The sequence below is a fragment of the Melospiza melodia genome, chromosome 28, assembly GCF_035770615.1.
Source record: "Melospiza melodia melodia isolate bMelMel2 chromosome 28, bMelMel2.pri, whole genome shotgun sequence".
Lineage (NCBI taxonomy): Eukaryota > Metazoa > Chordata > Aves > Passeriformes > Passerellidae > Melospiza > Melospiza melodia.
This window is the reverse complement of record NC_086221.1, coordinates 4377260-4395568: the sequence shown is the minus strand read 5'-3', so window position 1 is coordinate 4395568 and position 18309 is coordinate 4377260. Positions and strand designations below refer to the sequence as shown.

The 18309-nt window shown below is 50.2% G+C and overlaps 1 protein-coding gene across 1 annotated transcript; it reads right to left on the bottom strand.

Annotated features, from left to right (window-relative positions):
* Positions 1-11421: 11421 nt before the first annotated feature.
* On the bottom strand, positions 11422-17468 carry SRSF3 (serine and arginine rich splicing factor 3). The gene is made up of 6 exons (XM_063177782.1): positions 17330-17468; positions 16372-16579; positions 15411-15545; positions 13159-13197; positions 12453-12539; positions 11422-12220 (listed from the first exon to the last, which is right to left on the bottom strand). Exons 2-6 carry the CDS (start codon positions 16575-16577, stop codon positions 12193-12195), a joined length of 495 nt encoding a protein of 164 aa, XP_063033852.1. The 5' UTR covers positions 16578-16579; positions 17330-17468; the 3' UTR covers positions 11422-12192.
* Positions 17469-18309: the final 841 nt, after the last annotated feature.

Genomic DNA, 18309 nt, shown 5'->3' with positions numbered 1-18309 from the left:
GGAAGTTGTCACTGGTTTTTCCACCTAGGCATGATTTCTGCTCCTGAGTGCAGGGAGCAGCCTTCAGAGCCTCGTGCAGAGGAAGTTTGCAGATCATTTCCTTGCCAAGCTCCAGCCCTGCTCCAGCTGCAGGTGTGGGTTTGCTGCCTCTGGATGTGAGGGATGCAGTTGGCAGCACCCCAGCCTGGGCATCTCCTGGGTCAGTGCAGCTCCAGTGCTGCTCTGGGACTCTGGGTTGAAGCAGCATTCACCAGAGGATGCTCCCTGCTTTAAACACTTCCCTTTTTACCATAGAACCCTTCCCTCCTGCCCCCCAGTGCACAGAAGGAAATGGGAACATTTCCATTGCCACAAACCAGCAGCTTTTTGAAGTGGCAGAGGAAGGAGCTTGTGCAAACCAGAGTGGCCCCAGAGCCACTGGTGTAAGACTGAGGGATTCAAAAAGTGAGATAAACCAACCAGCCTGGCTGCTGGGAAGATCCCAGTTACACCAGGGGTGCATCCCAGGACTAAACCAGCAAGAAAATCAATCAGACACAGATTTTCCCTTAGGAAAGTAACTCTCAGTGATTTTTTGGTGAGGGTTCACTCCCCACACGCTGTGATGGGGGCATGGGGAGGTTTCTGGCTCTTGCAAACTCCACTCTCGCTTCCCTTCCTGTGGGAGAGAGGAGCTCCAGCGACAAAGGGGGTAACTGGAAATGGGAAGTGGGAGAGGGATGGTGTCAGGGTCTGGCTCAGGAAGTCCATGAGTATGTCTGCAGTGGCATTACTAGAGAAAGAAAAAAGGGGTGGAGGGGTAAGAGGAAGAGTGATTAAGAAAGCGACACAGGAACTTTAAAAAAAAAAATAGAAAATCCCAAATGTGATTCATGGTGTTTGATCCCACAACACAGAGGAGGAGGAGGACGAAGGCAGACACAGGACTGGGGACCAGGATCAGCACTGAGGGCTGATGGGCTATTTCCTTCTCACCATTTATAGCCACAGCGTGGGATCTGTCACCTCCCCTGTCCCGGGCTCCCAAACCCCCACACGGGAGGAGGGTGTTGGTGGGAGAATCCGTGTTTATCATTTCCTTGAATAACCCGTCCCAATGCCTGGAGGCAAAAGGAATATATTAAATTACTGCATATTTCACAGCCTTCAAAGGAACCTCCTTCCCAGCACCGGGGGCACCCAAACCCTGAGCAGCACCCTCGGGAGCGCTGAATTCCCAGGGGATCTCCCCAGGTGGGACCCGCAGAAGCCGAGGGGAGTGGAAGCAGACACGGAAGCAAACACATCACTCTGGGCAGGGAGAGCCGTGTGACTCAGCCCATCCTCACAGAGCCGGGGATCCGACAGGGAACGTGCCCGGGCACAGCGCCCCTGACAGGCTCGTCCCTGCCCCGTGTCCTCCTCTGACTCGGGAAACAGCACTCCCAAAGCCAGGGGGACATGGGGACAGTTCCATCCTGGGGCAGGGAACAGCTTGGGTCGGATGGAGGGATTGGGGTGGGAATGCTCCGGCCTTGGAAAATGGGGAAATGTGGCTTGGTGGAGCTGTGCTCACAGGAGTAACACACTGAGGTCCACCCCGTGCTCATCAGGACTTCTAAAGGCACACAGATTCCTGTCTGGAAGGATTTTACACGGTTTGGAAATTTAGTGGTCAAAGGTCTGATGTGAAAAGGGTTTTTTAGGGTGGGGAAGTGATATTCCTGTTAGATCAACCGGCACAGAGGGGAAAACAGCAAAGATTTGGGCAGATGAGCATCCCTCGGGTCTTTTGGGATGGAGATGGCAGAGATCAGGGCACACTTCTTTTATGTTTATCACACCTATTTCTCAAGGTGAGATAAACACAAACTCTGCAAAAAGGTGAATTTCTACCCAGAGAAACACCCTGAAAATGGGGGGAACTAACACAGGACCTCTGCCACAGCATGGACAGTGGGGAGACAGCACATGGGTTTGGGGTTCAGTCCTGCAGAACACCCATCCTACACCCCAATGTCCAGCCAGACTGTGTCCCACTCCATGGGGCACAAGGGTAATTTTTTTTCCCCTCCTCAAACAGCTTTTATTTGCCAGAACATCCCAGGCAGGTGGAAATTACTCAACTCAGGACAGCAGATTGCCAGTGACAAAGTCCTGAGTATTCCAGCACTGAAAAGCCTCTTCAGCAAGATTCAAATCACCAAGAGTTTTTTCTCTGTGTTGGTTTTTTTTTTGGTTTTTTTTTTTTATTATCTCTGCTAACAAGCTTTTTTCTTTTAAGTGGGAAACGTGAAGGCTCTTAATGAAACCCTCACGCTCCAGCAGAAGTCTAAATGAGCCCAGTGTTCGGCTGGAGGGCGTTTGTATCCCAGCAAAGCCTGTTTTCCCATCAGCTCTTTGAAGTGCCCTATTAAGTGATTTTATACTAATAGGATTTTCCCAGGAAAGAAAGACAAGAATGACAAAACGCTGAATGCTTGATTAACTCTGCCCCTAAAAGAACTCGGATCGTGTTAATTGACTGTTCCCCTGCCATATCCAGCCCTTGTTTGCCCCATTTATGAAGGCATTTTGATGAGACACCAGACCCAGCAGAGTGGAAATAGAGTCCCACCAAGCACAAATAGGGGATGAGACAGTCCTAAAACAAGGCCTTTGCTTACTGGAAATATTCCTGGATGCGAGAGCCAGGCTATGAATCGGTCGCTTCATTCGGCCCCTCACTCATTTTCATCCAAGATTGTTTTTAGCCCCATTCATAGTCATTAACGTAATTGCTTCACTGACTTTCCATGAGCAGCTTGGAAGCTTTGTGGGGTTTTTTTGCTGGCAGCAAAGGCCTCATTGTTCAGAGCATGGCCGGGTGGCTGCAGTACCTGGCTCCAAACCCTGCAGCAGGCTGTCCCTTTATTCCCCGGCTGCTCCACCTCAGTGCCCACGGCCTGGAGCACAGCAGGATGGGCAGACACCCACAGGAGAGACAGAGACACCCACAGGAGAGGACAGAGACACCCACAGGAAGGGACAGAGACACCCACAGGAGGGGACAGAGACACCCACAGGAGGGGACAGAGACACCCACAGGAGGGGACAGAGACACCCACACGAGGGGACACAGACACAAACACCCACAGGAGGGGACAGAGACACCCACAGGAGGGGACAGAGACACCCACAGGAGAGACAGAGACACCCACAGGAGGGGACACAGACACCCACAGGAGGGGACAGAGACATGGACACCCACAGGAGAGGACAGAGACACCCACAGGAGGGGACACATCACCCACAGGAGGGGACACGGACACAGACACCCACAGGAGGGGACAGAGACACCCACAGGAGGGGACAGAGACACCCACAGGAGAGGACAGAGACACCCACAGGAGGGGACAGAGACACCCACAGGAGAGGACAGAGACACCCACAGGAGAGGACACAGACACCCACAGGAGGGGACAGAGACACCCACAGGAGGGGACACAGACACAAACACCCACAGGAGGGGACAGAGACACCCACAGGAGAGGACAGAGACACCCACAGGAGGGGACACAGACACCCACAGGAGGAGACACAGACACAAACACCCACAGGAGGGGACACAGACACCCACAGGAGGAGACACAGACACAAACACCCACAGGAGGGGACACGGACAGAGACACCCACAGGAGGGGACAGAGACACCCATACGAGGGGACAGAGACATGGACACCCACAGGAGAGGACACAGGCACCCACAGGAGGGGACACAAATACCCACAGGAGGGGACATGGACACAGACACCCACAGGAGGGGACACATCACCCACAGGAGGGGACACAGACACCCACAGGAGGGGACACAGACACAAACACCCACGGGAAGGGACACAGACACCCAAGGAAGGGACACATCACCCACAGGAGGGGACACAGACACCCACAGGAGAGGACAGAGACATGGACACCCACAGGAGGGGACACAGACACCCACTGGGAACCAGGGCTGAGCGGCTCCAGCCTCTTGCAGTGCTTCCTGCAGGGAATAAGCTCCATCCAAAATGCTCACTGGGGGCTATTTTGCACCCAGAAGCATCTCAGCGAGGGCAGGGGGAGGACAGCAGGACCTTACCCAGCAGGATAAGTGAGTGGGGCAGGGTTGCTCCTGTCCATGCAGCCCCTGGAAGCTGTCAATGGATGTCACTTCTTCCCAATGCACAGCACGTGTGGCACGGTGCTGCTGCTGAGGGGTTTGCTGCTCTCCAAGCCATGGATGGTTTGAAATCCATTGGGAGCTCGATCTGGCCCTGTACAGCCACGAGAAGGAGGTGAGGATGGAGAGCTCTGACTAAGAACTTACCCTGAACCAACCCTGATTCCATGGGCACCCTCTGCCTGGAGCACCCAGACACCAGGATGGGGCATCTCCACTCTCAAATGCTGAGAGTTTGGGGTTGTCCCACACAGACCTGGGCTCTGGGACGTGCACACTGACCTGCCTGCCCATCCCAACACCCGCTGGCTCAGCGTGTGTCACCATCTCCTGCATCTCCAGTCTCACCTTGTGGGAATGCCCCAGTCCAGCACAGCCTCGTGATTCACTTGGTGCTGGGGGGCGAGGAGTGGGGCTGGGCGTGGGCACAGGGAGGGAAGGGGCAGAGCAGGGGCAGGCAGACCCTGAACGTGGCATGAAATGGGATCTGCAGGAGGGCAGGACCAGGACTCAGACCCCAGATGTCATGGAATGGGATCTGTAGGAGGACAGGACCAGGACACAGACCCACACAGATCCTGAACATGTCATGAAAGGGGATCTGTAGGAAGGCAGGATCAGGACCCAGACCCACACAGATCCTGAACAGCATGAAATGGGATCTTCAGGAGGACAGGACCAGACCCCAGACCCCAGACAGACTCTAAGCAAGTCATGAAATGATACCTGTAGAAGGACAGGACCAGGACCCAGACAGACAGACAGACAGACCCTGAACATGTCATGGAATGGGATCTGCAGGAGGGCAGGACCAGGATCCAGACCCAGACAGATCCTGAACATGTCATTAAATAGGATCTGCAGGAGGACAGGACCAGGACCCAGACAGACAAACAGACAGACAGACCCTGAACATGTCATGAAAGGGGATCTGCAGGAGGACAGGACCAGAATCTAGACCCCAGGCAGACCCTGAACATGTCATGGAATGGGATCTGCAGGAGGGCACGACCAGACCCCAGACCCCAGACAGACAGACAGACACAGCCCTGCCTTGTGCAGCGACTCGTGCAGAGCCCAGAGCAGAGCAGAGGTAATGGGAGGGGACAGCTGAGATGGCAATAAAGGCAGGGGTGATGATATGGCAGCCACCACCTTGACACAGGGTAAGGGTCGATTGCACTTTTCCTCCTACCTGTCAGTCAGGCAGAGCAGGATTTCCGGGGATGGAGGAGCAGCTTTCACCCCACTGGCCCCCCAAGCTGGGCCATGGGGGTGCACACGCTTCACACACCACAGGGGCTCTGCCCAGTTCCACAGAGATTAAAGTTGGGGAGTTCCAGGTGCCAAAATAAAATTTTCTCTTTCAGTTTCAGGGTAAAAAATAAGGAAATTTGCTGGAACTTGGAGCTGTGGTCAGCAGTGCCACAGAGGATGGAAACAGGGTTTAAAATGTTCTGTGCTTCACCCACCAGCAGCGATGCTGCACCAGAGCCCTTCCCACCTCTGCACAAACCTCTGCTTGGCAGAACACTGAGAGATTTATAGATTATCAATTGTAAATCCACAATGGGAGCAGGAGGGAGACAAAGAGAGGGGGATGTTGTAAAGTTGAAGTTCCCCTGCCCCTGTGCTGAGGCCACACCTTGAGAACTGGGTTCAGTTGTGGTCCCCTCATGGCAAGAAAGACATTGAGGGGCTGGAGTGTGTCCAGAAAACAGAACAGAGCTGGGGAAGGGTCTGAAGCACCAGGAGTGGCTGAGGGAGCAGGGAAAGGGGCTCAGCCTGGAGAAAAGGAGGCTCAGGGGGGGCCTTGTGGCTCTGCACAGCTCCTGACAGGAGGGGACAGTTGGGGAGGGTTGGGCTTTGCTCCCAGGGAACAGGGATAGAATGAGAGGAAAGAGCCTCAAGCTGCACCAGAAGAAGTTTAGGTTGGATATTCACAAAAATTCCTTCACCAGAAGGGTTGTCAAGCACATGTGTCCACAGCAGTGGCAGAGCCACCACGCCTGGACACATTTCAAAAAAGGTATGGATGGGTTAGTGCTGGACCTGGCAGTGCTTGGGGGAACAGACAGACATGATGATCTTAGAGGGCTTTTCCAACCTAAATGATTTCATGTTTCTATGAAACAGGAAACACTGAAAATATCTCCAGATCATAAAATACCCCATGGGTCCCTGTCAAACACTCCCTGCACAGGGGAACTCCTGACTCCAAACCTGGCGGAGTTTCATCCACGAGTTCCTGGGTGGCACGTGTCAGCCAGGCAGCTGCAAGGACAACCTGCCAGGAGTGGCAGCAAACCACACCTGGAGCTTATCTCCCCAGCTGGACAACCTCCTCCCACAAAGTTTATAGTACAAGTGCATGAAAAGCTGATCAATCCAGCACCAGGAAGAGCAGCACAAGGTGCAATAACACTGGTGTTGGGCAGAAATCCTTCCCTGCAATGAGGCAGAGGCCCTGGCACAGGGTGCCCAGAGAAGCTGTGGCTGCCCCAACCTTGGAAGTGTCCAAGGCCAGGTTGGATGGGGTTTGGAGCAACCTGGGCTAATGGAAGGTGTTCCAGGGAGCGGAACAAAATGAGTTTTAAGGTCCCTCCCAACCCAAACCATTCTGGGATTCTGACTGCAAACACTTTATATCAAACACTGACAGCAAACCCTCCGTCAGCAGGGAGGGCTGGGACAGCGCCGAGACTTCCTGCTGAATATTTTTGAATATTCATGTTCTGAGCAGCCTCTGCCCACGAGGAGATAATGGCTGTCTGACAGCTGGCAGGGATGATGTTCCCAAGTGACAGCCTGAGTGACACAGTGCCCCACCCTGACACCCCTGCTGCACCCTGATAGCACAGTCCCCAAGGAGCCTGGGGCTGCCCAGGGCCTGTCACACACCTCGGGCTGCTCTGGGGGTGGCACCAGCCAGGGGCACATGACAACTTCTGTGTCACCCAGCAAAGTGGCCAAGAACAACAGCGTCAAGGCAGCAGGAGGATTCTCCTCACGGCCAGGGAGGTTGTGGAGTGGCACTGCTGGCCATGGTGACAGGATCCAGATGGGAGGGACATGTGCTTCCCTTTTCCAGCTGTGGTCACTCCCACAGAAAATCTGACTAAAATGACTTAGAGGAGCGAGCAGAAACACCACCCGAATCAATGTGAAGATTTGTTCAACTCCAAGTTATGTCAGCCACTAAATTATTAAATAATAGCCACATGAATCACTTGGGAACGAACATAGTGTTCCTCTTGCATGTCTATTTTATATTTGTCTGGATCCCGTGTTTATTTTAGTCCCCAGCCGTGTTTGTTTGAAAGGCATTAACAGAGGAACTCGTGGCCGTGCCCCAGTGAAACTGCAGAAACAAAAGAGCAACCCCAGGCAGTGATGGGCTTGGAGGAAACCAGAACACTTCTCATGTCAGAGCCTGGGACAAGGCTTCAGCTCTGGCAAGCTCCTGACTAATTGCAAACATGACCAAGCAAAAATTTGCTTTATTCTGCCAGTTTCTGTCAGGCTGAGGGGTGAAGCTGAGGCATTCCAGCAGCAGGGCAGTGGGAGCTGCCTCTTTAGGGCAGGTACAGCACAGTGCCATGGCCCTGTGCAGGAGCTAAGGTCAAACCAGAGACTGGAATTGCACTCCTGCCCTTCAGCCTTTTGTTTGCAAAAGGGGCTGATGCTCCAGTTTTTTTCCCTTGTTTTTAACTTGTTTTCACTCTGCACTACAACAGCAACAGAGTAGGTTGATCGGTGGGGGGAACTGCAGCTCAGGTCTTGGGACTGTATTTCTAGGACAGGGATACAGAGACAGGGATTAAATCCAGCACAAATATGTTTGTCCAACATTCGGCCACTGTGAGGATCTGTCTATCCAGAGACATGGAGGCAGCCCGTGGTGATGACATCATGGCAAATGAAAGTAAAACTGGAAACTGAAAAATGGTGATAAGAGCAGTAAAAAGCTGCAGAAGTGTTCAGGGACTGCTGGGGGGGGGGAATGGTGGGACTCAATGTTAGAGGGCTTTTCTATGATTTTATTAATAAACACAAAACCCTGAAAACATCTATAGGTCAAAAAATCCTTCCAGCACAGGGTTCTGCTGCCAGACCCCACCAAAGCAGGAGAGGGTCAGAACTACAAGGTTTAACTTGTGCCAGGCTGCTGCAGAAGATCCATGGGCACTGGGTGGTGTCTCTGGTTTCAAAAAGAAGGAAAGGCAAAGGCAGAGGATGAAATCCATCAGTAACACATTGCAGTTCCAGCTGTGGCTGGAGGACAGAAGAGCAAAGCTCCAGAACCAGACTGGCTTTGGAGGATGAGGGGGATAACACAGCACACCTGTTTGTCCAAGAGGAAAAAAGCTCTTTTTTCATAGAGCAATGTTTGGTCTGGACTTCTGCAGCTCTGTTCTGCTCTCAGAGGGGAAGCAAACCAATTGAATAGAGGAGAAACTGCCAGGCTGCACCTCTGGACAGGGGTTTGACAATTCTTCCCAAGGCTCAGCTTTGAAATCAACAGTGGGAATGCTCCATACTGGCTCCCTTCAGCTTTTTGAACAGGGTCAGGATAAGGTATCCTAAAACCTGATGAATTTTAGTGGAACAGACAAAAACTAATCTATTTTTCAAGGGATTTTTTTTTCCTTGTTTTTCTAACATTATCTGTCAGCCCTCCTTTTCTCCAGTTTTTGTCCTAACTAGCATTATGAATATGAACATATGTCATCCTGCACATGGAGCAGCCTAACCAGCAGCACTGTCAGTGCTTGGGATGATCCCAACTCCTCACACCCAAGCACAACCCTGTCTGAAGGCCAATGGAACAAATCCCAAGAAAAGAAAGAAAGCGGAGAGGTTAAGGATGTCCTAAAGAGCAAGGCACATTCTTAACATGATCTTTGGTCATAAACAAAGAGCAGCATGTACATAAAAAGAAAAAAAACAAGATCCTCTTCTTTGCAAACCCATTTGCACACAATGCTCTCCCCAGGGAGAGTGTATAAAATAATTGGGATGTGCTCAGGCCCTGCTGAGGATCTCTGAGCATTAACCCCAGGATGCTTCTGCCTGAAGCAGGGGCAGTTCAACCTCTCCCCAAATTAGAAACACTGTGTAAATCATGACTGTCAGCACCATGAAACCAGGCCCTGAAACAATTTGGAGGTGTCAGGCAGCAGCAACTGCTCCATCACTCCAGGGGTCTCCAGAGCAGGGCTGTGGCTGAGGTTCTGCCAAGGAGCCTTGGATAGTGTCCCTCTGTCCTACCCTGGCAGGGACAGACTGCTTGGTGATTCTTCCTGGTGTCAGAATCTTCGGGGAAAGGCAAGGGATGTGCCCAGCCTCAGAACACCAACACTTCCTTGTACATTTAATTTGAGAGCAAACTTTTTAAACATAACACTCCCAGGCTGGTCACTCCCTCAGACAGGAAGGAGATGCCAGAAATCCACAAATGTGCTGGTACATCAAAAATAGCTCATTACCTACACCCTGTGGGAAGGGCTGTCCACTCAGTGTTTATTTATATTTATAAATTTCCCATCTTTCTCGAGAAGCTGTTTGTTGTGTTCCCCTTCAAACCTCCACCTAATTACATAAAACCAGCACACTTCTGATCTAAGGAGCAACTTCTTCATTCAGCTGGGGAGTAAAATAGTCAGAAAGCTGAAACTGAAACACTTCCTCAAGAGTGTTGCGTATGAAAACCACAACCTGCTTCCCACTGTCTCTGGCACTTCAGATTTCTCCCCCTGCAGCAGCTGAACTGAAGGCTCCTTGTTCCCCCAGGTAACCACAGGAAGAATGTCTGTGCCGGCAGAGGCACCACAAGCTGTGACCCTTCTGCACATCTGACGCTGCCAGAGGCACGGAGGGAAAGGGAACGGAACAGAGCAGGGCCGCGGGCAGCCCCCGGGCCCGGAGCTGGGCTGGGGCATCCCGAGAGCGAACAGGCCCCGGGCCGGAGCCGCGCTGACCCCTGCCGGGCACCGGCGGCACTGCACTGGCACTGCCCGAGCCAGCTCCACCCGCTCTTCTCACCCTCCGCAAAAGCCGGCTCGGGCCTGGGCATTCCCAGCTCACCGCTGAATCCCGCTCCAGGGGTCTAAGTGCCTCTTGCAGCACCTGCGGCCACCCTGCGTTTCTGGGACAAGTGGGACACACAGCAACTTGCAGTCTTTAATTCATCACCAGAACCTCAGAGGGGCTGGAAGAGACCTTCAAGACCCAGCCCAACAAAGACTAAGTCACTAAAAAAATAAATCAATCCAGACACAGCTCAGCAGCACCAGCACATCCTTCCCTTATGCTTCACTGTCTCCCTGTCGCTGCCTGGAAACAACCAAGCAAAGGAAACTCTACCTCTGTCACAGACATCTTTTATGAAAAATGCTTTCCTTAGGATTTTTCCTCCTGAGAAGCTGCGAGACCTCAGGAACAAAATGTAAACAATGGTTATCTGCTGCTGTGGAATGCAACAGGTGGGTCTGTGATTGGTCTCATGTGGTTGCTTCTAATTAATGGCCAACCACAGTCAGCTGGCTCAGACTCTCTCCCAGCCACAAGCCTGTTATCATTCCTTCTTTTTCTATTCTTAGCTAGCCTTGTGATGAAATCCTTTCTTCTATTCTTTTAGTACAGTTTTAATGTAATATATATCAGAAAATAATAAATCAAGCCTGCTGAAACATGGAGTCAGATCCTCATCTCTTCCCTCATCCTAAAACCCCTGTGAACACGGTCACACACCACCAGTGTTTGTCATGAGGGATTTATCTAAACCACACAACTGAAGCAATGGAGCAATCTGGGATTCAGGTGCAAGGGAGCCCTTGGGCACTGTGGCAGCTCCAGCTGCTCTCCAGCCATGCCACATTTCTACAGGAAGGGAATCTTCAGGGTAAGTTTTGGTTTCCAGACTGAGATGGGATGAATATCTGAACTGCTGTTCCCAACCCACAGCTGGCATACAAAGCTCAAGGTGAACCTTTGCATCTCCAGCTTGGTTTTCCAAGGAATCACTACAGGGCTCCCTGTCAGGCAAGGATTCAGGTGGCATTGGCTACTGAGCACCCCAGCTGGAGCTGTAAAACAGGATTAGATGCCATGGTGGAGTGAGACTGCACCTCACCACAGACAGGTGAGCAGGTACAGCTGTGTTGGACACTTCACAGCTGTCTTACAGCCAGGTGGGGGGACTGTCACAGTCAGGGAAGAGTTAAATACTGAACAACGAGTTGTAACCAAAACTTTAATCCCAAGGATCTCACAAAAGACATTTTACAAGTGACATGAAAATTCTTGTACAGTAAAGAAATGTTTAATAACTAATGTTTACAATGTACCATTAGACATAACACATTCACTCCAGGTGTCAGTTCTGCTGTGGATTTGGTCTATTCAGAGCTTCTGGAATACATGGTTAATCAAAAATCAACTAATTAAGGGACTCTACTCACACCAAGTACAAAATTAACTGACACTATAGCTACAAAGTTTTATTTCATGGAATTTAAAGCAGCTCAGTCAGAACTGGAGCTGGATGAAGCTGCAGCCCCCAACCCTTACCCCTCCCCCTGCCTCAATACTCTCTTTCCCAGACATGGGCTATGGAGCACCCGTGTCCTGCTCTGCTCCTGGCCTGATCCCACAAGGAACACTCCATCCCTGCACACCTCCTTGAGCTGAGCCCCTGCCACCCCCAGCCCAGCTCTCCCAGCTACACAACACAGACCATTTGCCATTCCACACACACACACACACACCCATGTCTAATGGTACATTGGAAAACCATTAATATTACAAATCATAGGATCTGCTCAGAACCATATACAGATTCACATCTTTACATTTGCCACCTGTTACAAGATACAAGGAACAAAGCAAGTTCAACAGCTAAAACATTTTAAAAATGCACCAAGCTTTATGAAGTCTCAAAACAAAATGTTCTGTACATACTCCTGGCCTCGGATCTCATGACTTCCTGTACACAGCTCCTTCCCACAGTTCTATTTCCTCTCATTTGACCTGGAGCGACTGAAGAACAACAGACAGGTGAGGTTAGCATCAGGTGTCAGGAAGAGATTTTTCCTTTAAGCCCCCCAGCCACAATCACCAGGTGATATTTAAGCATTTTAAAAATATCTTTAATAAAACTGAGTATTGTGTTAAAGTGAAGAATCTCCTGACATTAGAGGTGATTCTCCACCAAGGCACAAAGTTATTTTCACATTTACTCAGAACCACAAACATTGAAGGCTCTCCTTACCTGCGAGACCTGGAGAAGGAGCGAGAGGGCTTGTGGTTCCTCTCCCGTGAGAGTGATCTCTCTCTTCTTCTGTCTCTGGAGAGGGACCTGGCACAGATCACAACACCATCAGAGCAGAGCTTCATCAGGCAAGGAGGCTCCCTGAGGAGATTCCCCTCAGGAGGGAAAGTTTTTAACTGTTCAACTAGGGAAAACCTGTTACCCATGCTGCTATTAACCTTTTCCAGAGGGAAGAATAATCAGCCTGAGCCAACAGCTTATAATGGACTGTAAACAGGCACTTTACTTTGTAAAATTTTTTTTGTGTGTGTGGGTTCTTGTTTTTTTTTCCCACTCAAATCACATTCTGATTTATGCCTGGACTCAATCTTAATTGTCTTTTCCCACCTTCTCACATCTTAATTGTCTTTTCCTTTCCTATGCTCACAGTATCTGTGAGAAAACAGCACATTAACACTTAAACTTTGGGGAAAACTGACAGGCAGCTGCAGAAAGGAAATTACTTCTGTTCTCAGTATCCTTCCACTGCTATCCCTGGAATCTCAAACAGCTCAGTAATTCGAGGCAAGCAATATGACAGAAGCAAATCTGTTTCTCTTTTACCAAACTACTGACTGTGCACAGCCCACACGTGGAGCTGTTTTGGGCTGTTCTTTTCCAACCCCCCAGGCTGGAGGAGTCCGTGGGGTAGGGGAGGGATCCGTACCTGCTGCGGCTCCGGGAGAAGCTTCTCCTTCGCGGTGATCTAGAACCAGAAAAGCCAATGTGAGGCACTTGATCCATTCTTTGAGCTTTAATGGGCTGAGGCATTTCCCAACTTGTCAAACTCACTGTTGGGCCCAGGGAACGTGCCAAGAATAACTGGCATCCATCATCCAGTAAAAGGCATGGAAAGATTAGGCAGTAAAACCAAGCTCAGTGTGAACAGCACGTTTCCAACCATGAATTCACTTAACTAAGAACGCGTCAGAGCAGAGTTGTCCAATGCAACACTTTCCATTTCAACTAAATACACTGCCCAGAACACCACACCAAAGTCCCACAGGTGGTTCCAAAAAAAAAAAAAAATAGCACAGAGCAAATGTTTTGGAACCCATGCAAGCCAAAAAGGTCCATAACAAGACATAAAGAGATATCAAGTGGAAAAAAAAAAGTGAAAATGCGCTCAGTGTCAATATTGATAATGCCATTAAGTGCTACATTAGAACTGCATATTTGTGATTGTCATTTTTTAATGCCATAGAGTGTGTTTAGACTATTTTCTTATAAAAAATAAAAAATTAAAAAAGATAACCTTAGCTCGGCCCAGTTCATCCCAAAAAGTAATTGTTTTAAGTTTTGAAAACTGTTAGTAAAACCATTTAAAGGTGATAGGATTTTTCTGGCAAGGAAAAGCTACATTTGTTAGAGCCTTATTAAAAATTTCGTTTGGCATCTCACATGCAAATATCCTGGTTTTTACATTAATCACAGTGTAAGAGCTTCCATATCACCCTTAAAAGTTTTCTCAAGCAACATATGTACGTTACCACTCAATTATTATGCACAGCCAGCCTTTGATTGAGAAAAGTAATTACTTATAAGCCGCTTACTCCTTATTTTAACCAGCAGTAAACTGTATAAGCAGGAAAAACTTACAAGTCTTTGGTTTCAACAAGCTAGAAATGGTGAGGTGAGGCTGCCGGACTGACTGCCAAGAAGAATTTGCTGAAAAGGTTTTGCCAGATGTTGCGTTGTATTTAGTTGGTTGGCGAAGGGGGTGTTGTGGATTTTTCCTGCTTTTTTGTTAGCCGAAGGCTGCTGCTGTAGTTGTTGTGAAGACATTTGGTAAATAAACAGCTGAGCTGATTGGCCGGGAATGTGTGGGCGGTCGAGGTGGCTGCTGCCGATTTGGTTAAGGTTGGAGAGAAGGCTGAGAGAAAACAGCATGCTCGGGAACCAAAGGGCGGTGCAACCTGACGACTGGCCATGCCTGGGTCATGTGAAACGACACCAGCCAAGCTGCATGGGGCGCGCTGGTCACATGACGCTGAAAGGGCTAGTTGGCTGGCTAATGCAGACTCAGAGGGTGGTGAGAAGAGACATGATGGTGACTCTGTAACGGGTTCATTTTTATTAATAGATGGACCAAAAAAGCATAAAAAAAATGAAAAACAAGCCATCAGTACAACCATCTATTAGCTAACAAATACTCCTAATGTGTTATTTTTTGTCTTTTTTTTTCAACAGCAAAAGGGTAAGCTTGAAACCCTGGCTTGGGAGGACTTCACTCACCTGCCACAGGTAAATTCAGTCCTGTAAAAACCACGGTGCACACTTAAACTGCCAGACAAACTAGTCTGGGTCCAAGAACGTGCCAGTTCCCAAAAATCCTGCTATATGCTAGAGCTGGGTTTGCAAACCTCAAGTGACAGGATCGTCACAGGATGCTTTATTTCCAAGCTAACACTAAAGTGTCAAGATTCCAGATGTTTAGAGCAACTGTTACTCAATCTATTATTAAACAGCTGCCTGCTTGGGAAGTATTTAAGTTCTGCAAACAAAGTGGAAAAACCCATTGGTATGGAAATGCTATACTGCTGTATGTCATGTTTTGCCAATATGGAGTAAAGGAAAGGAACAGCCTAAGTTGAAGTATGGGGAAGAAAGGCAAAGTGTGACTAGAAGATGAGCAGGTTTTAAGAGGAAGGAGGATAAGCCCAGGACAGAGGGCACTGACTACCAACTGCACAGTCACCTATGGACAAAAGCCAACAACATTCAACACAACTCAAGTTCACCTCGATTTTGTGGGGGGGTTGGTTTGGGTTTTTTTTTTTTTTTTTTTAGCATCTGTCACTTCCGAATCATGATCAGATAGATGAATGCCATCCATCAACATGCCTTTAACAAGCCTGCTCCTAGGATGCTAGGTGGTAACTGTGCCAAGGGCTCTAGGAGTGTGCTGTGCCCAGGTACCTGCGCCGAGGAGGGGGACTCCTCCTGCGATAGTCATCCCGAGGGCGCCGGCCCCACGACGGAGGGGGGCCGCGGTTCCGACTGCGCTTCTCCCCGTTGGAGAGCTCCACGCGGACACGACAGCCACACAGCGTTCTGGGGAGAGAGGGCAACTGGTCAGCACTGCCAGGAATAAAGCATACACAATCCACAAGGTGGAGAAACAATGCAAAATGTTCTGTCATCAAAGCACAGTGCTCAGAGTCAGCTCCAGCACTTCCCTTCCCTGCAAGTCTGCAAGGCCAGGCTTGGAGCAGCCCAGGCTCTCCAGTGGAAGGTGTCCCTGCCCACAGCAGAGGGTGGAACTGGATGGGCTTCCAGCCCAAACCATTCTGGGATTCTTTGGCAGACAAAAGGATTGGCTGCTTCTCAAAACTGCTGTGCCAGTAAAGCAGGCAGGGAAAGAGCAAAGGAGAGTCTCCACAATCAGTTTTACCTCTTTGTAGTAACACCATCTGCAATTTAACACGCACAAAGAAATGCAAATAATTCCTAACTTGGGAGACCAACTGTGAAATGCAAAATAAAAGATTACAATGCTACTCATGAATGAGAGCAGGGATAGATGGGATAGTGGGAAGGAATTCTTCCCTATGAGGGTGGGGAGGCCCTGGCACAGGGTGTCCCTGGATCGCTGGAAGTGCCCAAGGCCAGGCTGGACAGGGCCTGGAGCAGCCTGTGATGGTGGAAGGCATTCCTGCCCATGGGGAGGGTGGGACTGGATGAGCTTGGAGGTTCCTTCCAGCCCAAACCATTCTGGGATTCTACTGCTGCACCATAAGAACATCCTTATAGTACCATACAAAACAGTACATAAGAAATGAATCAAGACTTCAGTCTTGCAGCTTAAGTTCCACAATTTAAAACTGCATCACTCCTACAATGTCCCATATTTTGACCAGCCAAGCCAAGCACACTTTACCTTCCATCTAGCTCTCTGACTGCATCAGCTGCATCTCGGGGATCTTCAAACTCCACAAAGGCAAACCCAGGAGGATTTCTCGCCACCCATACACTGCGCAGTGGTCCATAGTAGCCAAAAGCTCGCTCTAATTCTGTTTTGTTGCCATTGTTTCCAAGGTTACCCACATAGACCTTGCAGTCCAGCGGACAAGAGTCACGATGCATTGCTAGGGCAAGAAAAAAAGAAGTTCACATATTTTTAACACTGCTCATGTGCTTGTTCACTTCCAAGGGAAGTCGCTCTATTGGCTACTTCCCCCTGAAACTTCAGCAGTAATGCATTGTGATGGAGACATTGTTTGGAAGGGGCGAGTGGGGTGAGAGAAAACTTAAAACCCAACAAAACAGCTGCTATGCCATACTGAGACTAAAATTCACTATTTCGAGGAATTTCGTTTACTTTTACTGTTTAGATTTGCAGGGGGAGGTCCCTGCGCCTCTTTTCCTGCTTAGCGCGGGGGGGTCTGCAGAGGGCGCTGCGCGGGGGAGGCTCCATTGTTCCCGGATCGGGATTAGGATCAGGGCGATCCGCGCACGAACGGGAGCGGGCAGCGCCATCTCCCGCCGAGGCCTGCGGGCAATGCCCGGGGACTCGCTCCGGAGCTGCTCCTCGGCACGCCGTGAGGGACCAGCGCTGCTGCTGGCGGACGGACCGCGGCCACACCGCCCCCGCGGCACTTCCCACCCCGCCTGGCCTCACACCCCGCGGGGAACAGGCCGAGAATGGGCTCCTCCCGGCAACCCGCCACCTCCCCGCCCGGTTCCGCTCAGGGCCGCGGTAGCCGCCGCCCCAGGCCCGGCGTTACAAAATGGCGGCTGCTCTTTGTTTGGCGCCGCCGCCGCTTCTATCCGCCCTGCCGGGCACCAAGACCGCGGCTGCCGCCTCCCCCCCCGCCCTCCGGGGTGAAGATCCTCACCGGTGCTTAGAGGGAGGGCGCGCGAAGGGAGCCCGCGCTAAACTCAGCCGACTCGACCCTCAGCGAGACCCCAGCTCCGCTTTTCCTCACTGGACAAAATGGCGGCTAGCAACGACCCCGCCCGCGTTTATATAAGGCCAGTCCTCTCCCACGTGATGCCAGGCGACAGCGAATCAGAGGGCGCCATTGAGCTGATTGACAGGTGGCGTCACGGCGCGCGCGCGCGCGGGCGGGCTCTTGGCGGCAATGGCGGGAGCGCTGAGGGGGCCCCGCCCGGCCCTGGAATCAGGAGCGGTAACAGCGCTATAACTGCCGGTTTTCCGGCTAACATAAAAATAAAGTTTTATTTCCTTGTGTCTCTGGACGGATGAGGTCCCTCCAGGTAGAGTTTACACCTCTGAGCGCTTCAATTCTCTCAGACCCATTTCTTTCCCTGAGCTTTAAATAAATGTGTTGAGCAAATTGCTTTAAGTCGGAGTTTTTGGTAAATTTTACGTCTGGGCTTTGCTTACTGAGGCACAAAGGACGGAACTGATTTTTTTTTTCTTTGTACTAGAGAAAACGAGAGGATTTGAACACAGGAATTTCAGTTACAGATATGCAGTGCTGTTGATATGCTTTGCCAAAGTCATTCATTCACAACATTTGTACATACAACATGGGTTTTAACCTCTAATTAAACAATAAACTTGTTCCAAAGGGGTTGTCTTTGATCACAAACTTCCTGATTTCTGTTATCAGGTAATAGAAATCCACCCAGGGTTGTTGCTGCAATAACCTCCCAAAAACCTCCCCTCACAGCCAGGCTGGGTTTAATCCAGATTTCAACTCTTTGCCATGGGCCAGAGAAGACAAATTTATCTGGTACAGGTATAATTAATAATACTTTTAATCATGTAATACACAAAAAGGCATTTTGAGTACAAATTAATGCTTGTTGACTCTGCTTTCCAAACAGGAACTGTGCAGAGGATGGGATG